The sequence below is a fragment of the Agelaius tricolor genome, unplaced genomic scaffold (genome assembly GCF_023055355.1).
Source record: "Agelaius tricolor isolate 1412-34295 unplaced genomic scaffold, bAgeTri1.0.p SCAF_16, whole genome shotgun sequence".
Lineage (NCBI taxonomy): Eukaryota > Metazoa > Chordata > Aves > Passeriformes > Icteridae > Agelaius > Agelaius tricolor.
Window position 1 is genome coordinate 9,451,788 of NW_027269276.1, and position 22,030 is coordinate 9,473,817.

General features: G+C 39.4%; 1 protein-coding gene across 1 annotated transcript in view; it reads right to left on the reverse strand.

Moving 5' to 3' along the window:
* SH3GL3 (SH3 domain containing GRB2 like 3, endophilin A3) overlaps positions 1 to 22,030 on the reverse strand; it is a 42,400-nt gene that overhangs the window by 10,352 nt on the left and 10,018 nt on the right. Inside the window, exons 2-6 of the mRNA XM_071441403.1 lie at positions 3,971 to 4,039; positions 3,254 to 3,326; positions 2,617 to 2,760; positions 1,825 to 1,958; positions 293 to 451 (exon numbers count right to left, since the gene is read on the reverse strand). Coding sequence (XP_071297504.1) covers positions 293 to 451; positions 1,825 to 1,958; positions 2,617 to 2,760; positions 3,254 to 3,326; positions 3,971 to 4,039 — 579 coding nt within the window. The remainder of the gene's footprint in view (positions 1 to 292; positions 452 to 1,824; positions 1,959 to 2,616; positions 2,761 to 3,253; positions 3,327 to 3,970; positions 4,040 to 22,030) is intronic.

Genomic DNA, 22,030 nt, shown 5'->3' on the forward strand with positions numbered 1-22,030 from the left:
CCAACCTTCACCCTCTCACTGACCAAACTGCATTTTACTCTCAGCTAGTCCTACTTGGCTGCTCTGTGGCCATCCTGTCTGAGTCACTGAATCTCCAGAAGAAATTCTTGAGTTTTCCCATTCTCTGCTGTGCATTATGTTCTTCTCTGACAGGGGATTTAAAATTGGGAAGAGGCAGAGTTTCTGCTTCCACACCTTACCTCCTGTGAAGGACTGGACTGGCTTTAACCAATCCCACACATTTGCCCCTCTAGGATGTACTGAAGCAAACAAAGATGCAGCAGAGACTTACATCATTTTCTAAGAAATTGAACATGCTTCTTTCAGCCAGCTCCTTTGACTCTTCAAATTTTTCTACTGCTTGTTTAACTTCTTCATCAGGTATCTTTCCAAAACGCTTCTTTTTATAATCATAATCCAAGCGGCGCCCTTCCAGTTTCTTCAAGTGATGCTAAAAGAGACACAACATTTATGAGAAAGACCAAATGGGACATGCCCAAACAAACACATTGTGATCTCAGGAAATATCAGTGATGGATGCAAATATATGCAGACCTGAGGAAATACAAGGCTCAGAGACTTGTACAGTCCCTCCCTATGACCCAAGGCAGCACCAGCACAAAAATTAATGAAATTTTTAATAAAGAGCCCTTCAGCAGCACTTGGGGTACTGGCAGCCTTGATTTGCCTATTTTAGACATCCAACTCATGGACTTCACTAAATGTGCCACAGTACAGATTCTCTGAGCTGTGGAGAGAAGCAGGATCCAACTTAAATATTTGTGTGTCACCATATTCTACATGTAATTCAATTTTACATCTTGAATTATCTGCAATATGACAACTAAAAGTTAAGGGGTTATATTCCCCTCATAAAGCAGTGCTCCAAAAAATCTTGTATTCTTCCTGTCCTTGTTATGTATCAACTTGACACTTCTATCTGATAAAACTACACAAGCTTCTCTGTTGCCAAAAATCCTGGGACTGACAGACTCAGAGAATGGACTCAAAGTGACAGTACAAAATGCTCATTAAAGCTAACATCAAACATTTTCTTTTCATCAGTTCAGAAGAACACAACTGAAAACAGCTATGCTTCAAAGGAGACAGCTACAGATTTTACTGCTATCTTTCTGGTAAGCTTTCCACGTTCATTTATGTGTAAACAAATAAAATAACTTCCATTTCTGCATTTCATCAGGGTTTTAACTTGCTTATTACCCAAATCCATTGGAATCAACAGACTCAGAGAAAGACTGCCTGGATTTCTTTGAATTGTCACATTGCAAATAAAAACACTGAAAAACTCAACTCTAAAGGTTAAAAATGTGTTCCTTAGTATCCTGTATTTTTTCCTATAGTGGCATATGGCACTTCAACATTTTATGACACTATTCAGATTATTCTGTGTTCGCCCTGAAAAGCCTTTTTTAACAGTTATATTCATTCTCCATTATAAACAGCTTTAGGCTGACAGAGATGGTAAAATAGGATAATCACTAGCAGTAAATCACAGCCCACTCACATGTTCATAAGCATTAATAAAAATATTCATTAAAATAAAACAGAAGAAAAATAAAGAACATAATTCTCTTCACTCTGCTTGTACTGACTGTACAAGCAATACAGCAAATTGAGTAAGTTAGACAAGGGAGAAATAGCCCAGCATTCGTCCTAAGCAGATTTTGTCACTATTTTGCTAGACAGAAAATCTATTACAACAGAATTTATTTACCTTATTGCTTTCAAGAAAAATATCTCAGGGAAGTAGGGTTGATTTGACTCTGATTATTACTAAGTGAAGCTCTACCCTGGAAAACTTACCCCAATCTCTTTTAAGTCTTTGTCCTGCAATAACTGTAGAGGATCAATAAAATTTTGTTTGACATTAATATCAAGAGAGTCCTTCACTTCTGCCATTTGCTTCATGCTCTCACCAGCATCCAGTAGTGCAAGTCCTGTAGTAAAGAATAGGCTCTTATATCTCAAGATATGTAAAAGCAGAAAAATTGTCTTTTAAAACAGCCATTTCAAATAGGTATCTTTGTATCTGCTGCAGTCCCTTGAAGAGTAAAAAAGAAAATAATGCAAGTCATGCTTGTTCTCTATACAAAACTGGAACTAGAAAATTTTTGTTCTGAATTACATTTTGGGGTTTTTTTTCCCCAACAGATATCAGAAGAAAAAAAAACTTCTCTTCCTACTGTACACAAGTTATTACTAAAAAAATCATCCAGTGTTACTGTTTATTTCTTTCTACAAGAATTTTTCCTTTAGTTTATTTCTCAGATTGAGTAGAGCCATTTTATATAAAAGTTAAAAGAAATAAACTGCATTTAAGAATCACCCTAAACTCTTGAGGTTTGGCAACTTGGAAACTAAAATGCTTAATAACAGGGATGATCAGTCAGCATCAGTAACAGTATCATCAAACCCACCTGCAACAGAGACAAATGTGCAGGAGCATTCTGCTTCTGTGCTGTATCAACCATCCCCTGACCCCTGCACTTAACTTTCCCTCTTACCTGCAGTGGCCAGCTACACAGGTTATGTCAGTGAGTAACACTTTGCAAAGGACTTTATCTGAAATCTTGCCAGAGGAGATGCACAACTCACCAAACATAGACTCATCGCCCAGCTCTCTGCCATACCGTATCATGCAGTCTCCCAGGAGTCCCTCTGTCTGGGGGTAGCCTGTGGCTTTAACTTGTCCTCTGATCTTTGACATAGTGTTCAGCATTCCCAGCTTGGCCCTGTATGCTAAGAGGGGCATAGAAAAAGAAAAAAAAATTCAAAAGTGATAAAAACAGTTTTAAAACTAATCTATTTAAAGCAATAAATTTTTTCACAAGCAAAGCCACAAAGCTCATCTCAGACTGGTGATTTTTCTGTTGTCAGTACCTCATAGTCCAAAGCTGAAAAAAGATTCAATACAACAATATGGGTCATATGAAACTAGTTTTTATTCCCAACTAAAAAAGCATCCTTTCTCCATGCAAATATTCACTGACACTCACATTCCTTTAAACAGTCCTGGTTGTGAGCTCCTTGATTAGAAATACTGCAGACAGCAAATGCAGGACACAATCACAGCCAAAGCCAACTTCCTCTCCCTCTTGCTTAGAAGAACTTTGCAGAACTCCACACAGAAACCTCACAATGATGACCTAATTAGCTTTTATTTACCTAAAATTAATTTCCAAGTAATAAAACAATGTTCATGAGAATCCAACACCTATTGTTCCTATCCTACCTGGATTTGGCTGAAGGTATTCCGTGGATTTGGACAGAAGCTCTGTTACAGCTTTATTAGTAATATCAATTTTCTGAAAAAGAAAAGTAAGTCTACTATGAACATTAAAAAATACATAGAAAGACAAGGGCAATTAAAAAAAAACCCCATATAACAATTGTAAAAGCAGAAACTGGCACTAACATTGTTTAATTTGCAATACAACTCATCTGTGGATAGCAAACATGTCAATTTCATGTAAACTTCTGAACATGTAAACTTGTGAACATTTAAACTAAAAGATACAATCTTTTACCAGGAGAAAATCTGGCCCACGTAGTCAGATTGTTATCATTAATTTTATCAGATGCAAAGGCTTTGTGATATTTACAATGCCTCACTAACACCACAGACTTCTCTAAACTCCCACACAGCCAGGGGAAGGCTCCTCCTGATGCTCTGCCCCCTTCTTGGAGGAATTTCTCTTCATTGTCGAGAGGTGTCAGTGGAACCTGATCCTCTGCTCAAACAGCCTCTGTGGGTGTCTCTTCTCCCTTGGCTGAGCTGACAAGGCTCAAGGACAAATTTGCATTTATCCTTTTATCTTTCTGTTTGGAAGCACATTATAGGGTTTCCTCCCCCAGGTAAATCTACAATACCATTCAATCACTTGAAACATGAAATATTTTTGATTCTGCAATAGCTTAATATTGAACAACACAATGTGACTTTTCTTACCCTTTCCATCTCTTGAAATTCCTCATCTAGCTTTGTTCCTTCTGCTCCACTTATTTTTTCACTGAATAGCTGTAAAAAGATAAATTTAATACACAAAAAAAAGGTATTGCTATTTAATTATAGAATAAATATCTCTTGAGAGTTACAGGAATTGACTCCAGATCAGAAAATAGCCAGCATCCATTTGAGGTAACTGTGCAGGACAAAAGTAAACAAAAGTCTTGGAAATTAAGCCCTCCCTTCAAGAGAGACAAAGGTACCTGATACCAATTTAGAACAAGCAAACAAAAAAATGCTTTCTCATGCTTGTAGAGCTTGTACTCTACAGGCATGACCTACACTGCAGATTTAGCACAGAGACCAGAGTCTGACTGCAGGTAAATCACAGCAACCTTTTCAAGTGTGTCTCTGCAGCTTTGTACGTCTGAGTGCCTTCTGTTTGCCAGCAGGTTCAGGGATGAACCTCCCATTGCTGCTGCTGCTGGAATTGTGTGCAATTCTGTGGAAGGAACAGACTTGTGAAAATACTTCACTGAAAAAGCAGAGACTGAGCATCTTTATGACCAAAATAAAAATGCCAGGTGTTCTTCAAAACCTCAAAGTACCAGTTTCAGATCGATTTCAGTAAACCTTCTGAAAAGGCTAAAAGTTAACTGACTTTGGTGTGAGAACTCCAGGCTGTCTGTCAGACCTGACTGTGGTCCTCACTGAGTAAATCATGGCCAGGAATAAGCCACTGAGCAGAACTCAGCCATCTGCTTCTTGCAGTGCATGGTACCTGCACTGTGGCAACATGAAAAGAAAGCCAGATCCTCACCCAGTATGAAACAGCCTTTGAAAGCATCCCTCCACTAGACAGCGATTTAACACATATTCAACATTAAATTCCTTCAAAAATACCTAACAGTTTTCTGTTTTAATTGGCTTTTATCACTGAAACTGTCACAGTGTAATGTGAAATCCAGGCCTAGCTCACTGACTGCTGCTGGTCCCCAAACCTGTCCCCAATAAAGTGTTTTGTTTGTCCTCAGTCCCTTCTAAAAGGGAATTCATCTCACTGAGTTAGAAGGGCCTTGGGGACTTGCATAACCTGAAAATGGGTCAGGGCTCTGAGCAGTGCAATGGTTCCCTGTTCTCGGCCACTGCCTGCACGGCACAGGTGTGGGGGGAGGACACTGCCCTGCCAAAAACCAGCAAGGAGCTGATGAAGCAGAGCTGGGAGCTCAGCAGTGGCTGACCTTGCATCAATATCACTGCTACCACACAGAGAACAGTCCTGCTTAAGGGAAAATGCGAGTTCAAAGAGAGACGTACAGCTAATTATTTCTATTGGCTTTACAGCAGCACTCGCAATCTTCACGCTTAATATGCCAAGCAACACACACACTTGTCAGGATCATTTCTCTTCCAGAGCACTGACAGAACAAGCACAAAAGCAGATAAAACAGATGGAAAAGCCCAAATACCAATGAGCTCCTGCGGGTCATCATCTTGCTGCTGTAAGACATGACAGCAGAGAAGTGACCCGAGGTCACACGAGGAGCAGGACACTGCCCTGGTCTCTGCAGGAATGTCTGAGGAGTCCTTGAGCAGACACAGAAAGGTACATGACAAGGCTGCATGAAAAGCAGGAATTCCTGTCAGGAATTCTGCAGCTCCTCCACAATAACAGTTTCTGTCTCCTGTCTGTGCACTGTTAATTCCAAAAATAATCAATGCCATTTTCCACAGCCTCACACATGTCTTCCTTCCCCAGCAAGCAAGGAAGAGATCTGTGGTTTCCCAAAACCCTTTCAAAGGCTGAGTGCAGTGGGGGAATTACCCTTCTCAGGCTTAACTTGCAAACCCACATTCAGTAGCAGCCCATAGCTGTCCCATTACAGATAATCCATTTATAGGATGGTGAAAAAAAAACCTAATGAAGTAATGCAATTGTTTGACTGTGAAAGTGCAATCAATAATAAAATTCTAAATCTATTTTACAGTGACTTGTGGACACAACTCCTCAGAGCCAGCCAGGGGATCTGCAGACACTGTTTCATACAGACTCTGAAGACAACCTAACACACACCTACAAAAAAATACTGATCATAAGAAAAACAAAGCTTTGTTAAAAAGCTTTCCCAGTTCTATGCAAACATTGATGATACTGCAATTTGTAGCCCAAGGACACACTTCTTCAACAGCTCTAATAGCTTTTGAAAAACAATGCTCCATAAAAAATGATTCCTTGAAGTCTGTAAGCCATCTGAGATACCAACAGTAAAAACTGGTATAAAGTTCTAATGGTTATAATTAAATTTTACATCTCTATAGTTTATTTCATACTGGTATAATTTGGAATAGCTGTACTAGTCTTGCATTTAGGAACAAAAAAGCTTTTGTTCTGATCATATTGAATTTAGGAGTTGTAAAACTAGCATCACCCTTCTCAAAATTAAAAGTCACAGGATATCCAATTAATTATTGAAAATGGATGCAAAAGGAGACAGCTGCTGAGTTTTAGTTCCCTATTTGCTGAGCATCATTTACATGTTTTATATCAAGCTGCAAAATGCTTTGAACATAAACAGAGGATGCCCAGCTGAGGGGCTGTATAGGTACATGGCAATACCTCTCAGGCTTTATGAGCCACCCCACCAAAGACAGAACTGCCTCCATCACACAAGGCATGGACTCTGAGCGAGCTTGGAATTTCTTCTACAGGAAGAATCCTTCACCTCCTGGGCAGAAGGAACTGCCTGGAGGAAGGAACTGTTCTGAAGGAATTCAGAACCTGGGCAACATGAACTCAGCACCATTTGACTACACCAGAACTAGGGCCAGAATTCTTGTCTGTGAAAAAAAGCAGTTCCCACCAGGGGGTCAGCAGCCTTTACAGCTCCAGTGCAGGTCAGAAGCCAAAGCCTTTCCTTAGTCCTGTTCCTGGTGAAGGCTTGCTCTAGATCTAGCCTTCCTAACCTTCCTCCAGATCAAAACTCACACTCAGAGAACAGCTCTGCAATAGGAAAAATTTCTTTCTCTCAGGTGTCTGTTCAACTTCCTCCATCACACTTATATTAGAGTAAGTGAGAGAAAGAAAAAGGCAACAAAGCTTAATTATGAATATGAAAATACTTTCAAATCAGCCATTTGTATTATCACCTCTCATTTGAAGTTACACATGATAGCAAAGTACTTTCAATGGTAAAACCTGCATGGTCTATATAAGACCTCTTTGCCTGAAGAAACATTGCAGTTTGTACACAAATGCTCCTTGCATGTTACTTCTTCCTAGATCCTACTGCTCTTTTTAAAATTGACAAATTAAATATGACGTTGTATTATAAATAATCTGAAAGTCTCTGGTGGGCTTATGTAGAATTTTACATGAAAAAAATGCAATAAAACAAACAGGCTTTGAAAGAAACTCCTCCAGATATTATGATTTCTATTTTAGTTCTGTATATCCAGCTACAAATCAAAATGCAACTTGCAATTTTGTTACAGTCTGAAAAGACTAAATATTTATCTGCTAAGGCATTTCTATTCCAAGAAATTATCTGAGAAAAATATTTTTCTACAAATCTAATATTGGGATTTTTTTTCTCATGATAGTTCTTTGTTATTCTATTTTTTTTTCAGATAATATAATTTTCTTTTGATGTGTTTTGTTATGATGAAGCATTGCCTCAACTCTGGCGATGTTAAAATCCTGGAGAAGGCCTTGAGTAATGCGATCTAGGGGAAAGTATCCCTGTCCATGGCAGGGGGTTTTGGGACTGGATGATCTTTAAGGTCCATTCCAGCCCCTTACCACTCTGCAATTTCACAAACACAGCACATGAGCTGTCCATACTTTAAAGTAAAATCTACTGCTCACCAAAACTCTAAACTAAAAACATCTCAAGATTTAAAATAAAAATAGTGAAAAATTATGTTAAAAATATTAGGATTTACCTCTATTGCACAGGAATAGTATATTTCCCCATTGTTATATGGATTATAACAAAGAAGCTTCAGAAAAATGCCATATTTTACTGATTTTTTGTACATCATATCCACTGAATTACACTAGTTTTTCATATTTCACTATAGAAGGTTACTGAATATAAGAAGCTGCCAAAAATATCCCAGATCAACAGAGAGCTGATAAAACTCTCAAAACAATTACCCTATTTTTTTTTAATATATCCACTGGGTATTTTATAATACAAGTCAATGGGATTCTTGCCAGCCAATACTTGCACACGTGCTCTGACCTTCTGTTTCACTTGTTTGCCCTTCTTTTGCAACACTCTAACCAGGATTGAACCATCACAGTTGTTTTGTTGTTATTCAGCTACTGCTGAAAGAAGTGGCTTACCAGAAAAACTCTCTTGCACATACCTGGCCAGGAAATCAGCCCATGCTATATTTAAAGGCTGAATGAAAGGTATCAGATTCTATTAAAGGCTTAAGAGCTTTTAATGACTCTTTACAAACTTACAGCATTTATTTTGTTCTGAAGGACTGGCTGCTGAAATTATCTGTTGAAACTTTAATGGGATAGAAAATTCCTACATTTGTCATAAATATGCACGCTGTCAAACCCATGAGGCAAAACCTAGATTTTTTTTTATTCTGACAAAAAAGCCAAGGCTATGAAAAGATTTTAAATTTATTTCCCTCTCACTCTAAAAAGGAAGCAAGCAATCAACTGGGAAAATGAATAGATTCATCCCAAAGTCAACACAGGGAGAGCCAGGAAATAATGGAATTGTATGGCTCCATCTCCCATAGAAACAGAACTGGGCCAAACTGCAAAAATGCATTAAGTACATCTTAAATACTGTACTTAGTACAAAATACTACATTCCAGTATGGTTAACACACAATAGTTACTCTTCTCTTAATAAATCATTAAAAGTTCCAGCAATTTCCCTGCAGACATGTAAGTGTTTGATTTGGTTTAATGCAATGTGACAATACTAACAGCTTTCTCAAGGATCTTATTTAAGCCTGTAATAAACAAAGGGAAGAATAGGGTGGCTGGCAGGGCAAAGTCACATTTCTTTGCAGTATTCAAATCCTGAGGGGAAGGAGAGATTTTGCTCTTTGTCCTCTTCCAGAATGCACTATCAGATTAGAGACCAAGATTTCAGCCTCTTTTCTAGATCAAAAGTAGTTTAACCTCAAATATCTGTAATTCCCTGTTTGTTGCTTTCAAGTTCTATTACAGTGTTATGCATATTACTTGTTTTTCTTCTTTCCTGATTTTTGTATTTCATATAAATTGCTACCTCCCACACAGAAAAAAAACCAAAAGGGTTACCACTAGTTCATGTATTGCAGACCACCAAGAACTTGACCTACAACACAGTTTAAGGTCTTGCATCTTAGTAAACATTTAAAGGAATACACACTGGCAGAGCCAGCTGCACAAGGCTTGCCACCATGATAGAAAAATATTCATTAAAAAAAAGAATAAAATCTTCTTTACTAACTAGGTGAATGGGCAGCTATTAGGCACCCCTGTGATTGATTTCTAGAGATTTTCTACAGGTCTGGATGCTCATAAGAAAAAGCAGTGCCCCATGCTGAGGAACTAAACTAAGATGCACATTTTCAAATTCAGATCTAAACAAAAGACTAAAGAAACACAGTACTTGTCTCTTGGGTACAAAGTCATCTGCAAATGAAAATGGTAATATAATACCTAAATAGATATTGTCTCCTAAAATACCCCTACAACAATAAAGAAAAAACCAAACTTTGAAAGTGTACTGGTACTTGGACCTCTTCTTTTAATTAAACTGACATAGCTCATTCTATCCTAACGCTTTGGAGAAAATACAAATCCCTCATTTTAGAGGTTAAATGCACCCAAGGATGGCAGGAACTCTGGAGTCACCTCAGTACGTTGTGTTTTCAAAGGAAACAAAAATTCTCTTGCTCTGATGTACTTTAAAGAAAAAAGGTTTATTCTACCCTCCAAAATAAATAGAGGGTCTACTACAAAGTGCAGATGTTTCTGTCACACAAATACAGAGCACTCTGGCTCACCTCCAGCAAATCATTGCAATTCATCCTCAGTAGGTGCTGAAGTGCTTTTCTGGATGGAGCCCTGAGTGCTCAGCACCTCGCAGTGTCAAGCTCAGAGGGTCATCACCTTCACAAGAAGCATTTTGTAACTTTTTCTTCTACTAAACTTTCAGCTAACAGTGGAACAGATTTCCCCAAAGCATTTGGTAAAATGGTAGAAAAGATTTCTGACAGCAGCAGCAGGAACTGGGGGGTTTTTTGAAAAATTAATCAAGCAGCTGAACTGGGTTCTACCGCTATTTAATCAAAATTATAGTGTGCAAGAAGCTGTGCCCTAGAAGTCAAAGACTTGTTATTGCTCCCATGGCAGCATAAGTGCTATAAAATATCTCTGAATTTAACAATGCATGTACACAGGTATTTAAGAAAGTGCAGCTTTCTCTTTTGGTAATGGTTCATACATAATTATAAAACATAATAACATTTTGGAATTTATGTGAGACATGAACACATTAAAAATTATAATCACATTGCGTATACAAAATTCAAGCAGCATTCTGTCAGTACTCATGGCAGAGTAGACTTCTATAGAAATTCATGGAAACAAAGAAGTCCTGCATAAAACTGGATGATTCACCCATAATTCATTACCTACAACAAGCAGCTGAACCAGAACTCCAGAACACTACATCCATGGCCAGAAGAATTCACATCCTAATGTTTCACTGAAGATGTCTGTGCTCAGGTATTTAAAGTAGAAACAAAGAACATGTAGGACATGCTTGTACTTCAAAGACACCTCATGACTATGCTCACACTATCAACTTCCTTAGGGACTTCTGATGGGACAAATCTCATCCCTGCAGCCAAGAAAATTAAAATACCAAAAAATATCAATCTCAAGGGTCTGTTTCCCAAGAAGGAAAACGTACTTTTTCTACCAAGAGATCTCTGAATCATACAAAGTTAAAAAAATGCATGAGAGTACTGCTCCAGTGTTTACATTCACAAAGAACATTCCTTCTCACTAATATTTATGAACCCACTACTTCATTACTTGCAACTTCTCAGGCAAACAGGAGCAACAAGATTATTTTTAGGAAGAAGGTGAACTGAGTTACACATGGATATGCCCCCTAGAGAGGAATAGAAGAGAAAGGTGTTTGTGAAGCAGCTTGCCTGGGAAGGGGGATCTAAGGGTGCCCCCAAACACCTCTGTCCCACACAGAGATGCTCTGGGAGCTGCCAGGGGAACACAAGCTCAGCATTGAGCACGTCACTGTTGAAGGGTCCTGTGCAGATCTATGCCAAGCATTATTGTCCAATCTACTTCCTAACACAGAGCAAACTCTTCAGAGCTGACCCAAGTATAGAGAAGCCCAGCCAGGCAATCAGCTGAGCCCTCTAGAGTCACCCCTCCAGCTGCCAGCACCAGCAGGAACAGACCCAGTCCATCAAAACTCCCCTTGTGTCCTGCAGACAGAAGTGCCCATGGACACAGGGAATGTCTGCCTGCAGCTCCCATAAGGAACCCTTGAACAGCCTCAGCTGTGGAGTGGCAGCAGCACAGCTCTGGCCAGGCCCAGTTCTGCAGCTCAGCTCTGCTCAGAAAGGAGCTCCAACAGTGTAATCTGTGTGTTCTGGGATTGAGAAAGCCCCAACAAGCACTGGTACATCTAGGGAGACTGAGCAATGACAACACTCCCCACTGATGGAGGAGTTTCAGTAGGCAATCCAGATACACCTCACAATCCAAGATGTCTTTCAGCAAAATCCCCCCACCAACCCATCAACTGGAGGTTCTGCTTTGCCCCAGATTGTGAGATATTCACACCTATGCAGACAAGAATTTCTGCTGCTTTCAACTCTTATAAACAGTTGTGCTGTACCATATAGTGTGGACTCTCCTAACTTAGATCAACTTCTGTAAATAAGGACTGCAGAAGACACCTGGGTACATGTCAATGTATTTAATCAACTTTACAGCCTTTGCTTGAGAAACCCAATCAAAGAAAAAGAAAAAGGCACAGAGCCCAAGAACATGAGAAACAAGGTTACTGGTTGAGGAATGTGTCTTTTCTTGAGGAAGTACTTACACAATCCAAAAAAAGATGGAAGAAAATAGTTTAGAGTGTTATTAGTCAAACAGCCTGATTTCACATAGTCTAAAGAAAAGATTCTGCCATGTGGGAGGATTATCACAACAGAAATTTTTCAAAAGGGAAGGGCAGCCTTTTTAACCAAGCTGCTGAGAGCTCTACACAAAGATCTGCCACAATGTCTGTGATGTGGGTGTCTGACCAGAGCTCCCAGTTCCCAGCTCCTTTGCAATTCTTTCTGCTGACAGAACTCCAGGATGCATTCAATAGTTTTTGATTCCTGCTTTTTCAAGACAAAGAAAGAAAACAAAAAGGAAACAAGACCTGAGTATATTAAAGGTCTTGACAGATTGAAAAATTCTGTGCATGTGCTTTAGAAACTCATCATCTCTCAAGAAAGCAGCAAAAGATATGGTAACACCTCTTGGCCTCAGAAAAGTCTACAATTGATTAGGTAAGACAAAGTACCTGGCATTAAACAACTAAGTCATCTGCAAAAACAGGCCAATATGCCAGATATGGTCTTGCATTTTAAGGAAGTCAATAACACCTAGTGAAAGATTTACTAATCAGTTTGATATTTGCTATATCTCTTTAAAAAAATTAATCTCATTTCTTTGACAGTGATACTGAGAATTTACCACATATGATTCCTGTGCTCTTCCTAGTGTATTTCTTGTATGTAATTTTTGCAAGAATTAAGCACAAAATTACATATGGCTTGGTTTGGGTGGTTTCATAAAAATTAATTTAGTAACAGAAACATCAGACACTGAATTCTAGCTCTGATATTGCTTGACATTGTTCTACAAGTAAGCCTATGACAGAAAGAGAATTTTAAGTAGGGTCAGGAATGCTGGGCACTTGATGTTCCTTAGTCAACACTCAAAATCCTGTACCCAGCTGATCTAGTCTGCACACAGTCATGCAGCCTTTTAAATTAACCTTATTAACCAAATCCAGCCAAAGTATGTGTAAATATAGACTGTGTAATCTAGACTTACAAAGAAGTCTGCACATTGAGAAGGGTGCTGTCTCTTGCCCTAAGCAAGCATGTCCTTTGAAAGGTCTTAGCATATTTCAGAATATTTTATCCTCAGCATGTAATGGACAGCTTTACCCTTTCTGTGACACTCCAAAGGTCTCAAGTGCCTCTTTAAAAGCAAGCCCCTGCTACTTGTGCTGCTTTTCCACATGTCTGGATTCCAGACTTCCTGCTCTCAGCAAGAGCTACTCTTTAGCCCTTTGGATGCTTCAGGAAACATGGGGAACAAATTCATACAGGCTGAAACCACACATCCAAGCTCCTAATACAGCATTAATGTAGGGAAGGAACTACAAGACTAAATGCTTGAATTTGGGTTAAACCAACTTGTACTTGGCCACACAGGAAACAACTGCTAACTCTGAAATGAGAATGCCAGAGTCACAGATCTTCACTATCTGCCCTGAGGAATGCAGTCTTAAATAAAATATTATATCTGTATTTCTGAGCAGGCAAAACAGGGGGAGTTGTGTTTATGGGACACGAATTGTGAGTTGCACAATTTATTTATATGGGAATACAATTTATTTATTTATTGTGAAAATGTAATTCCAGATTTTGTTGCAAAAATTAAGAGATGAATGCACAATCTATGCAAGAAAGATTTTTTTGTACACAGTATGTAGAAAAGTGTTTATATATATTTTCCATGTCAAAATAGATATGATGAATAGTTTCAAGTTTTCAAATTTTGAGTGATACCACTTAAATTCTGCAAAATGATGTGTCAAAGGACATTCTTTTCCATGCAGGTCAGAAGGCTCAAGGATTAACAACTTTTTATTTTGCTTCAACAAATACAGGCAAGTAATGAAAAACAAGAATAAAACAAAAAAATTACAGGAAAAGAAGATACAAGCATACCAGTATTTATGAAATAACTCAGTGGCTGGAATGCTATTTCCTGTTGAATTTTATATGATTTTTCTTCAAAATAATAGAATTGATCAACAGCTTTTACACACACCCACATGTGCATATACACACTCCCACATTCTCTTAAGTAAGCCAAGAGGTATTAGAGACCTGGATGCTTTTGAACACCCCACCAAGTGCTTATCTAAATCTCTAGGCATGTAAATACTTCTTAAGAGTCTAACCCAAGAGACTCATCAGAGAAGCACACAGGACTCAACACTGCCAAGATACGAGCTCTGTTTCATTTCAGATTCTAGTCACAAACAGCTGAGAGCAGCTAAACTACTACTACTGCATTACTATTACTTAATGTTTTCTTTTGAAGAAATATTTTGTCCTTGAGTTTCATCTGGCACAGCAGAGCAAAGGCTTCTATTATTCACATTCAAAAATAATTGCTGGATAGGTTGTATTTCCTTAATCAATCCATACATCCAACTCATAGAGCCATCAGTATGCCATAGGGCACATGCAGTTGGGGCAGCCCCCGTGCATGGTCTGCACTTATCACAAGGAGAACACTACAGAAATTGCCAATATTTAAACTATTGCTTGGCTATGGAGTTACCTGTACATGTTTGGACCCATCACTTCCTTGAAAACTACAATAGGTATGGCAAGGTCCACAGCACTGTGGCCTAAGACATTTCAAACAGGATTAAGAATTCTGACAATCAGCAAATACTTTTTTCACAAAAATAGTCTAGATGCTTTAAAAGTACACAAGAAGTTGAATACTCTAGAAAGAAGGCAGACTTGCACAACAAAGCTCAGACTGATGGCTCCTGGCTTGGCAGAACTGACTGTATAAATGAAATTAGAACTTTTGCAAAGAAACACTGCATGATTATTTGCAAAGCAATGGCAATCCTACATACTCAAAAGGCACATGTAATAATATTATATTATACACAGAAGCTCAATTTTTACAGCATTCTTTTTTGTGCAATGAATGCACTGATTTCTTCCAGGAGTCCACTATATGCCTCCTTTTCTTACTTCTCAAATCCCAGTTTCCTACACTTGCAAAATTAGCTCAAGCTGGCACTTCTTTCACCTGTACGACCAGTGCCAGAGTTTGCAAAAATGAAGTTTTAAAGAAAACCATGGCAGATATTATTGCTTTTGGAAGGGTATTTAATGCTCCATAATAATTTAATTCCGAGTCCTAGTCAAAACATTAGCACTTTAAATTCCTATAAAGAGGTTTTCTACAATTTCTTCTTTTAGCCAGAGGATCCCAGTTTCAGAGCCTCTGGTGAGAGGTGGCCCAAAGCTGTACCAACCATCGCAGCTCAGACACTGGAGAAGAGCTGCAGGAATGGAACATGCCCTGGCAAGAGGGGATGGAGCAATTCAGAGCATTCCCTAAGCAGCCACTACCAGCTGAGTTCCCAGGGTCCCAGGGACAATTTAGACTGCTGAAGCTCCTGTGCAAGGCTGAAGTAAAAACACTGCTTGCCTCCCTGGAAGAGAGACAGCAAAAGTGATGCTCCTCTGTCCTATCAAGGTTAAATCAATGCCACAGGTTCAAATACCAGAACAAAGCCTGCTCTTTGTTAGGGTATCATCATCTCTGAGATTGAGAAGAGTTTGGCTCAGTGCTCAAAAACTGAAACAAGGAGGAGGGAAGGCTAGAGCAAGGAAATCACTTTGCCATTGACTGATTTTATACCCCCAGTTCTGTGCCAGGGCAGTCAGCTCTGTCAGGCACTCACCTCCTGCACTGGGTTCTCCTGGCAGTGCCCTGGGTGTGTTCACCTCACCTTGCAGCACAGGAGTGCAGAGCAGTCACTCTCACACATCTCTTGAGTATTTCTGCTAAGCTTTGTAAGTTTTCTCTCTCGGAGACCTTAAGCTAGTCCTGCATCCCGAGAAATGTTGTTTTCTCCTTATTTACTCATCACTGGTACCTCAGCACCTTTCTCTTTTCCTTTCAGTCTCTTTTCACTGGCACTGCTTCCATTTAGTTTGTTTTTCTCTGTTGCCTCACCCCTCATTATCACTCACCTCTATGCCTTAGGTTTCTTTCAGTTTCCATTTTGTTCTAACACTTCTCTCTACCTCTGCTGGATGGCCTGCTGCAAAACCTGAGCAAACCTCATACATACACACACCCACACTTTTTCCAGAAGGTCTAATCATGATGTTCATGCCAATGCTCAGCCAAACTCAGAGGTACCAAGAATTGTTCAGCTGTTGTTCCATTTTTGTTGCATAAGTGTCAAAAAACATGTTCCCACAGCTAGGAGCAGTGGCTTGATAAATTGTTCAGATACTTAGGCGGGAAATTAAACATTTTAGAATAACCAGTTATTTTGTGCATCTACAGACGATAACAATTCATTCAATTTTCCATCTTAAATATTCTCTCTCACAAGCCAGCTCCTCCTTCCCTTTTTCCTGATAGTGTCTCTCTTCTGTTCCCATCAAGAGATGTATCTACTTTTGTTCTCTTCAGTGTTCTCTTCAGGAGTCATTTATTGGTACACTCTCATGTTCTTTTATCAAAGTACAAGACTGGTTCATCCTGGTAACTTATAATTTCAACTCAAGGTTAAAAGAATAAAGAGTCCTAGGACAAAAAGACCATAGAGAACAGCCCAGAGAAGATCATGTACTTGCTGTTATTTTGAGAAACAGAAAATAACAAAAGGAGCAGGAAGAAAACAGCCAGAAAGAGATAAAAACTACCTTTGCTTTCAAGGAGGGTTGCAATAAACCTTTCCTTGAAAACCCACCTTTATCAACTTTGCTTCCAACCACATAGATAAGCACCCTTTATGACTCCACATTTCATTAAATTAGACCTTCTGCCTTTAAGTTGCAAAAGCACCTTCCCTCAGATGCCCTGACACCTGAACTTCAGAACACAACAGATAAACATCAGCACTTGCACTGACTGGGAACACTTGCCAAACAGCTTATAAAGCACTGAGTGCCAGGCTGAGAAAATGCAATACACCTTGGTTCTAAATCACCTGCAAGAGTAAAGGCTTTTGATTAGAAATCTGTCACTTAGACAAAATATCATCAGCATCTGTTTAACCCTTCATTTTTCAAATGGGACTTGAGTCTCCTCCTGCCTTCAGACCTGTCAGCAGCAAAACACTTTTTGATTTAAGCTTCAGGTGAGACCTACAGCTCTACCAGGTAATGTTAAATACATGAGCTAGAAGCATACAGAATGTTTAATGTAATTGTAGCAGAAAATGTTTAAAGGAATATATTCCACCACTTAATAAACCTAAAAGGCTAAGTCCTCTCTCTTATAATGCATACAGTATTTGTTTTGGGATAATTTTCTTTACAAAGGTTTTTGACAGAAAAATATTAAGCAATCAGTAACCACATGCAGATAATTATGGCAGGACCTTCAAGTATAGCTGTAAAAAGTGTTTTTTATTTCTTTCCCATAACAGAGCAGCTTTCTCCACTTCCTAATTACACACATTCCTTATTCCTTTTAACCACTAGCACAAAGTTTAGACATTAGCCACTGAACAGTGTGAAAGGAAATGTGCTGTACATTTAAAGGAAAAAAGAGCAGCTGTCACAAAGCAGACACTTGATTCCAGCCACAGAGACCTAGAACACCTCAATGGCAGTGGCCCAGCACTTGGTCCAGTAAAGAACAATTCAAACACAATTCTTCCCCCTCTGCTCCCCCATGGTCTCTTCACAAATGAGCTGGACCACCCAGTGATTAATGGAACTTGTTATTAACTAACCCAGACAATCTACCCAGCAATATCATTATCCTGAAATTGGACTTTTACCTCTGAGCCCTACAGGCTCTTAAACCAGCTGAACTGGGCCTCAGCCCCTGCTTCTAGGTCTGTAATTCTGAGACACATAGTAATTGTCTAAAGTCTTAAATGCTTTAAACTTGAAATCCCTATCAGACTTGGCATCCTTCCCAGGTAACTACACTGCCTTTCTGAGTGCACCCACTAACTGCAATTTTCACTTTAACTGTTTGACCACAGCAGTGGGATGAAAAAGTAAGAAACACAGGCTTCACAAAGGCACTTCCAAACCACAGTGCTTTTACACTTGATGCCTTTAGTAGCTACTGAACTTTGGAGGCAGCATAACCACTGAGAGTTGCCTTCCAGAAACTGTGTCCATCTCATGGCAAACTCAGTTTTTCAAGTTACCCACATGCCACCTACTCCTCCTTGCCTATAAATCCAATTTGTGGCAAAATCCAGACACATTTCAACAACAAAAATCATATTCCTAAATAAAACCTTCGTCTCTATGTCATTGCATAAACCATGGAGCTCCACAACTCTCTCTCATGCTTTCTCCAGACTTGTTCCAATTCTCTGCACAGGAAGATTTCCCACTGCCCTTTGATGACTTCAAATGTGGTCCTTCCAAGCAGCACTAAATGATCATTCCTACTTACTGCAACTGTTCAGTCAGAACATAAATAGTTGTTCTGAAGCAAGCCCAAATGAATACAGCTCTGAGGCCAATATTTCTACACATGACAAAACAGCCACTCCAGTTTGACAACTGTACTTAGTCTTTAATCAAATCTTTGAAAGTATTGAAAAAGGAGAGTAAGATACTGAACCCTGAGAAAATGGAGGCAAATGGCATCAATCAAACAGGTCATTAGCATGAGATGGTACATACACCAATGCAATGCTGCCTATGTGCTTAAATTAGATGCACACAGATATTGAAGAAAACTATTATCCTGGACAAAGGACAGTCTTGTTCATATATGAATAAAGTACAAGACTCTAGACTCTATAATGTGATTTTGCATTTCTATAGAGAGTGACTCATTTCGCACCAGGCGGTGACACGTCACACTATTACTGAGCACTTTAGCCCAACTTGTCTGCTACAGCTATTCTTCAGCACATGATTGTACAACAAAAACTACTTTGTACTGCAAAACCTTGAACTCTTCCTGACAAACCTCCACTGTTTCCTAAAGAACTCAGCAGTGATGCTTACACATGCATTTCTACATCTAGAAATTCAAAGTCATCATTATTGTGCACATCTCTAAGGGAAAACACCTTTGAAAGAATTCAAATGTAATAAACTAACCAATCTAAATTTTTGGACACAGACACATTATTTGCTCTGCAAGCATACTTGAAAAAATGTAAAAGTGTCAGACTCAAGACTGCCCATTTTTTAGAAGATATAGGTGCTTTTAATGAGAAAACCTGATTACATTAAAGTCTCTGACAGTAATTTAAATTATTGATGTAAGACTTTAAATAGCCAAGAACAATGACGAACTTGAAACCGTGAATCTCCATGCTCCACGCTTTTACTTCCACATTTCATTACACAAATCTAAAATACTGTTCCCTAATCTGTTTGCAATCTAGTTTGTGAAAGTGAACATACCCTAAAAAGAGAACTGTAAAGCCATGAAAGGGCTGTAAAAAGATACCTGTAGTGATTATCCTTCCTCACTTATTAATTTCACTGTCTTCTCACTCAGTTCCAAACTCATGATTAAAAAAAACGTTCTTTGAAAAGTAAATTTGGGGGTTTTTTATTCTAAACTATGGCCTCCCATCTCATTGTGTTGGCAGTTGCTTGTCCAGCCAATATAATGCGACTGAATGTGCACAAGCACTGCAGACGAGTAGAGTTAGTGGGTGCATCCCACAGACCCATCCTCCTCAGGGTGACCAGCACAAGCAGCACCTCAGTGCTTGTCAGAACCATTTTCTGCCTCTTTCAGCATTTTGTTTCAGGTAAAACTGGGCAATATTTCATTCTGTTTCCTGTGCATGGATAGGAGTTGGAGCTGTGAATGACAAGTCACACACTGCATGCATTCCACTGGCTGTTACCACATTAACACTTCTTCCTCCCTCCACAGGTTCCAAGTGCAAAATTTCACTTGGCAGCAATAGCGTTCTGATTTGGCCTTAAAACAATCCCCCTTTCTGAAGCTGTTCCCTGTGCTTGTAAGGAAGGTGTGGCTTCCTTTTTGACCTACTCATATATATCCACTGCAAAGATGAGAGATTGTACCATAAAACAAAATCCTTAAAATCAGAGATTTAAATAACCCCTTTACACACTTCCTTTCCAAGTAATATGAGAACCTTTCATGTTATCTTCTTCCTCCTCACTCCTGTGTGATTTAAGATGTTTTTATATTGGATGTCTCTCATGACTATATTTAAAAATTGCTTTTACAGATGCTAATAAGTAATTGTGAAAAAAGTCCCTTAAAACATTCTGTTTTGCCCAGAGTACTGAGAGAACAGGAGAAGTTACACCATATTTTTTACTGATTATCTTGCCCCTTGCTACCCTTAACAATGTCACCCTGACCTGTGTCTCTGCTGTACCTCACTTGCCCCAGTAGTGCTTACTCCAGCTGAGCAGAACTTCCCTCCCCAGACTCTCCTCTCAGCTGAAATAAAGGCACTCCTTCCTCCACTTAAGAAATGTGTCCATCTCTCCTTCAACAGCATTCTCAGCCTTCTGCTGAAGCCTGGCTGAAGTCTCTCAGATCTCACGCAGCTTGAGGTGCTGCTTTCATCAGGAACATTGCTTTTTCCTACATCCAGGCTGATCATTTCACTTAAACCACTCAACTGTCCTGTTTGGATTCCAGGCTTGCTGGATTAGGGATAGATCTTTTTTCCCTCACATGAGATATTATCATCATCACAACATTCACCATTAACCCAGGGTGAGCTGGTAGCAGAGATTCCTTGTGGGCTCATCATTCAGAACTCCAGCGAGATAAAAATCCCTTACAAAGCAGAATTTATTCTACTCTCTGAACAAAACATTCTAATAATCATTAAGGCACTTTCTCACAGCTGCTTAGCCTTCTCCAAATCCTTTTCATCCCTGTCAAGACATTGCCTCCATTTCCCTTGCACTGGTAGCAGCAACTCCTGTGTGCTGTGAGCTCTTCAGTGGGTTAATCCACCTGAAAGCTGCTCACACACTGGAGCTGGGTTGATTTTGAGATGGATAAGCTGCCTCCAGCAGCTCAGTGTGTGTGATCACACAAGCACCCAGAGCTGACTCAAGGAGGTGGACAGGACCTTACCCTGAAGGTAGAGCAAAGCAACCACAGCCTAGGTTCAGGGTGATGCAAGTTGCCATGGAATTTTGTGCTGCACCTGACAGCATCCAGCAGTTAAAATGACTGCACAAACATTGTTCCTGCACAAGCAGTGCAAAGGTGTGTGTACAGTGAGGGGGGCTGACTTCTTTAATGACCTCTCTGCCCTAAATCAGTACACTCTACATCACCTCTTCATTTCTGCTCACTTCCTACAACAGCTGCAATTGCCACCAGTCTAGTGAAAATCTATGCTCTGCCTTGTTCTAGGGAATGTTGGCATATTGTCAGTCATAGTTCTGGAAGAGAGCACCACTCTGATTCATAGCTCCTGAGAGGAACTGAATACACTCCATGTTCCCAGAACATTATGTGACCAGTTCCAGCACAATGCCCTGGAATTAAACCCAAAAACTGGATCCTTCACTCTTTTCTCAGGTTAAACTACCTAGCTCCTTCAGGAAGATGGCTCCCACTAAATACATCACTGATGGTAGCACAAGCCTGAACTCAGGGGGGTCCAGTCAGCTTTCAGCACATCAAGAGTCACAGACCTACCCAGGGATGTAAAGCTGGACAAGTATTTTACACCTTACTGTAACCATAACCCAGTGTGGCACCCTGTAGCTGGGTCCTGCATGATATCTGACTAGGTTAGGGTTGCTATAGAACAGCCAATTGCACCATTTTTCTGTGAGTAACATGCTGTTGTTGGTATTTCTTTTACACCATTTTAAACCAAAAAAAAGTCCTAGTTTGTCAAATAGGAGAGATCAAGCAACAAAATTATCATAGCCTGCATATGCAGAACAAGAAATTAAAATCCTTAAAACATGTAAATATTTTTCTTCTTAAAACATGTAACTACACTGCATAATTCATGAATACCCAATTGCCCTCCTGCATTTCCACCACCAGAG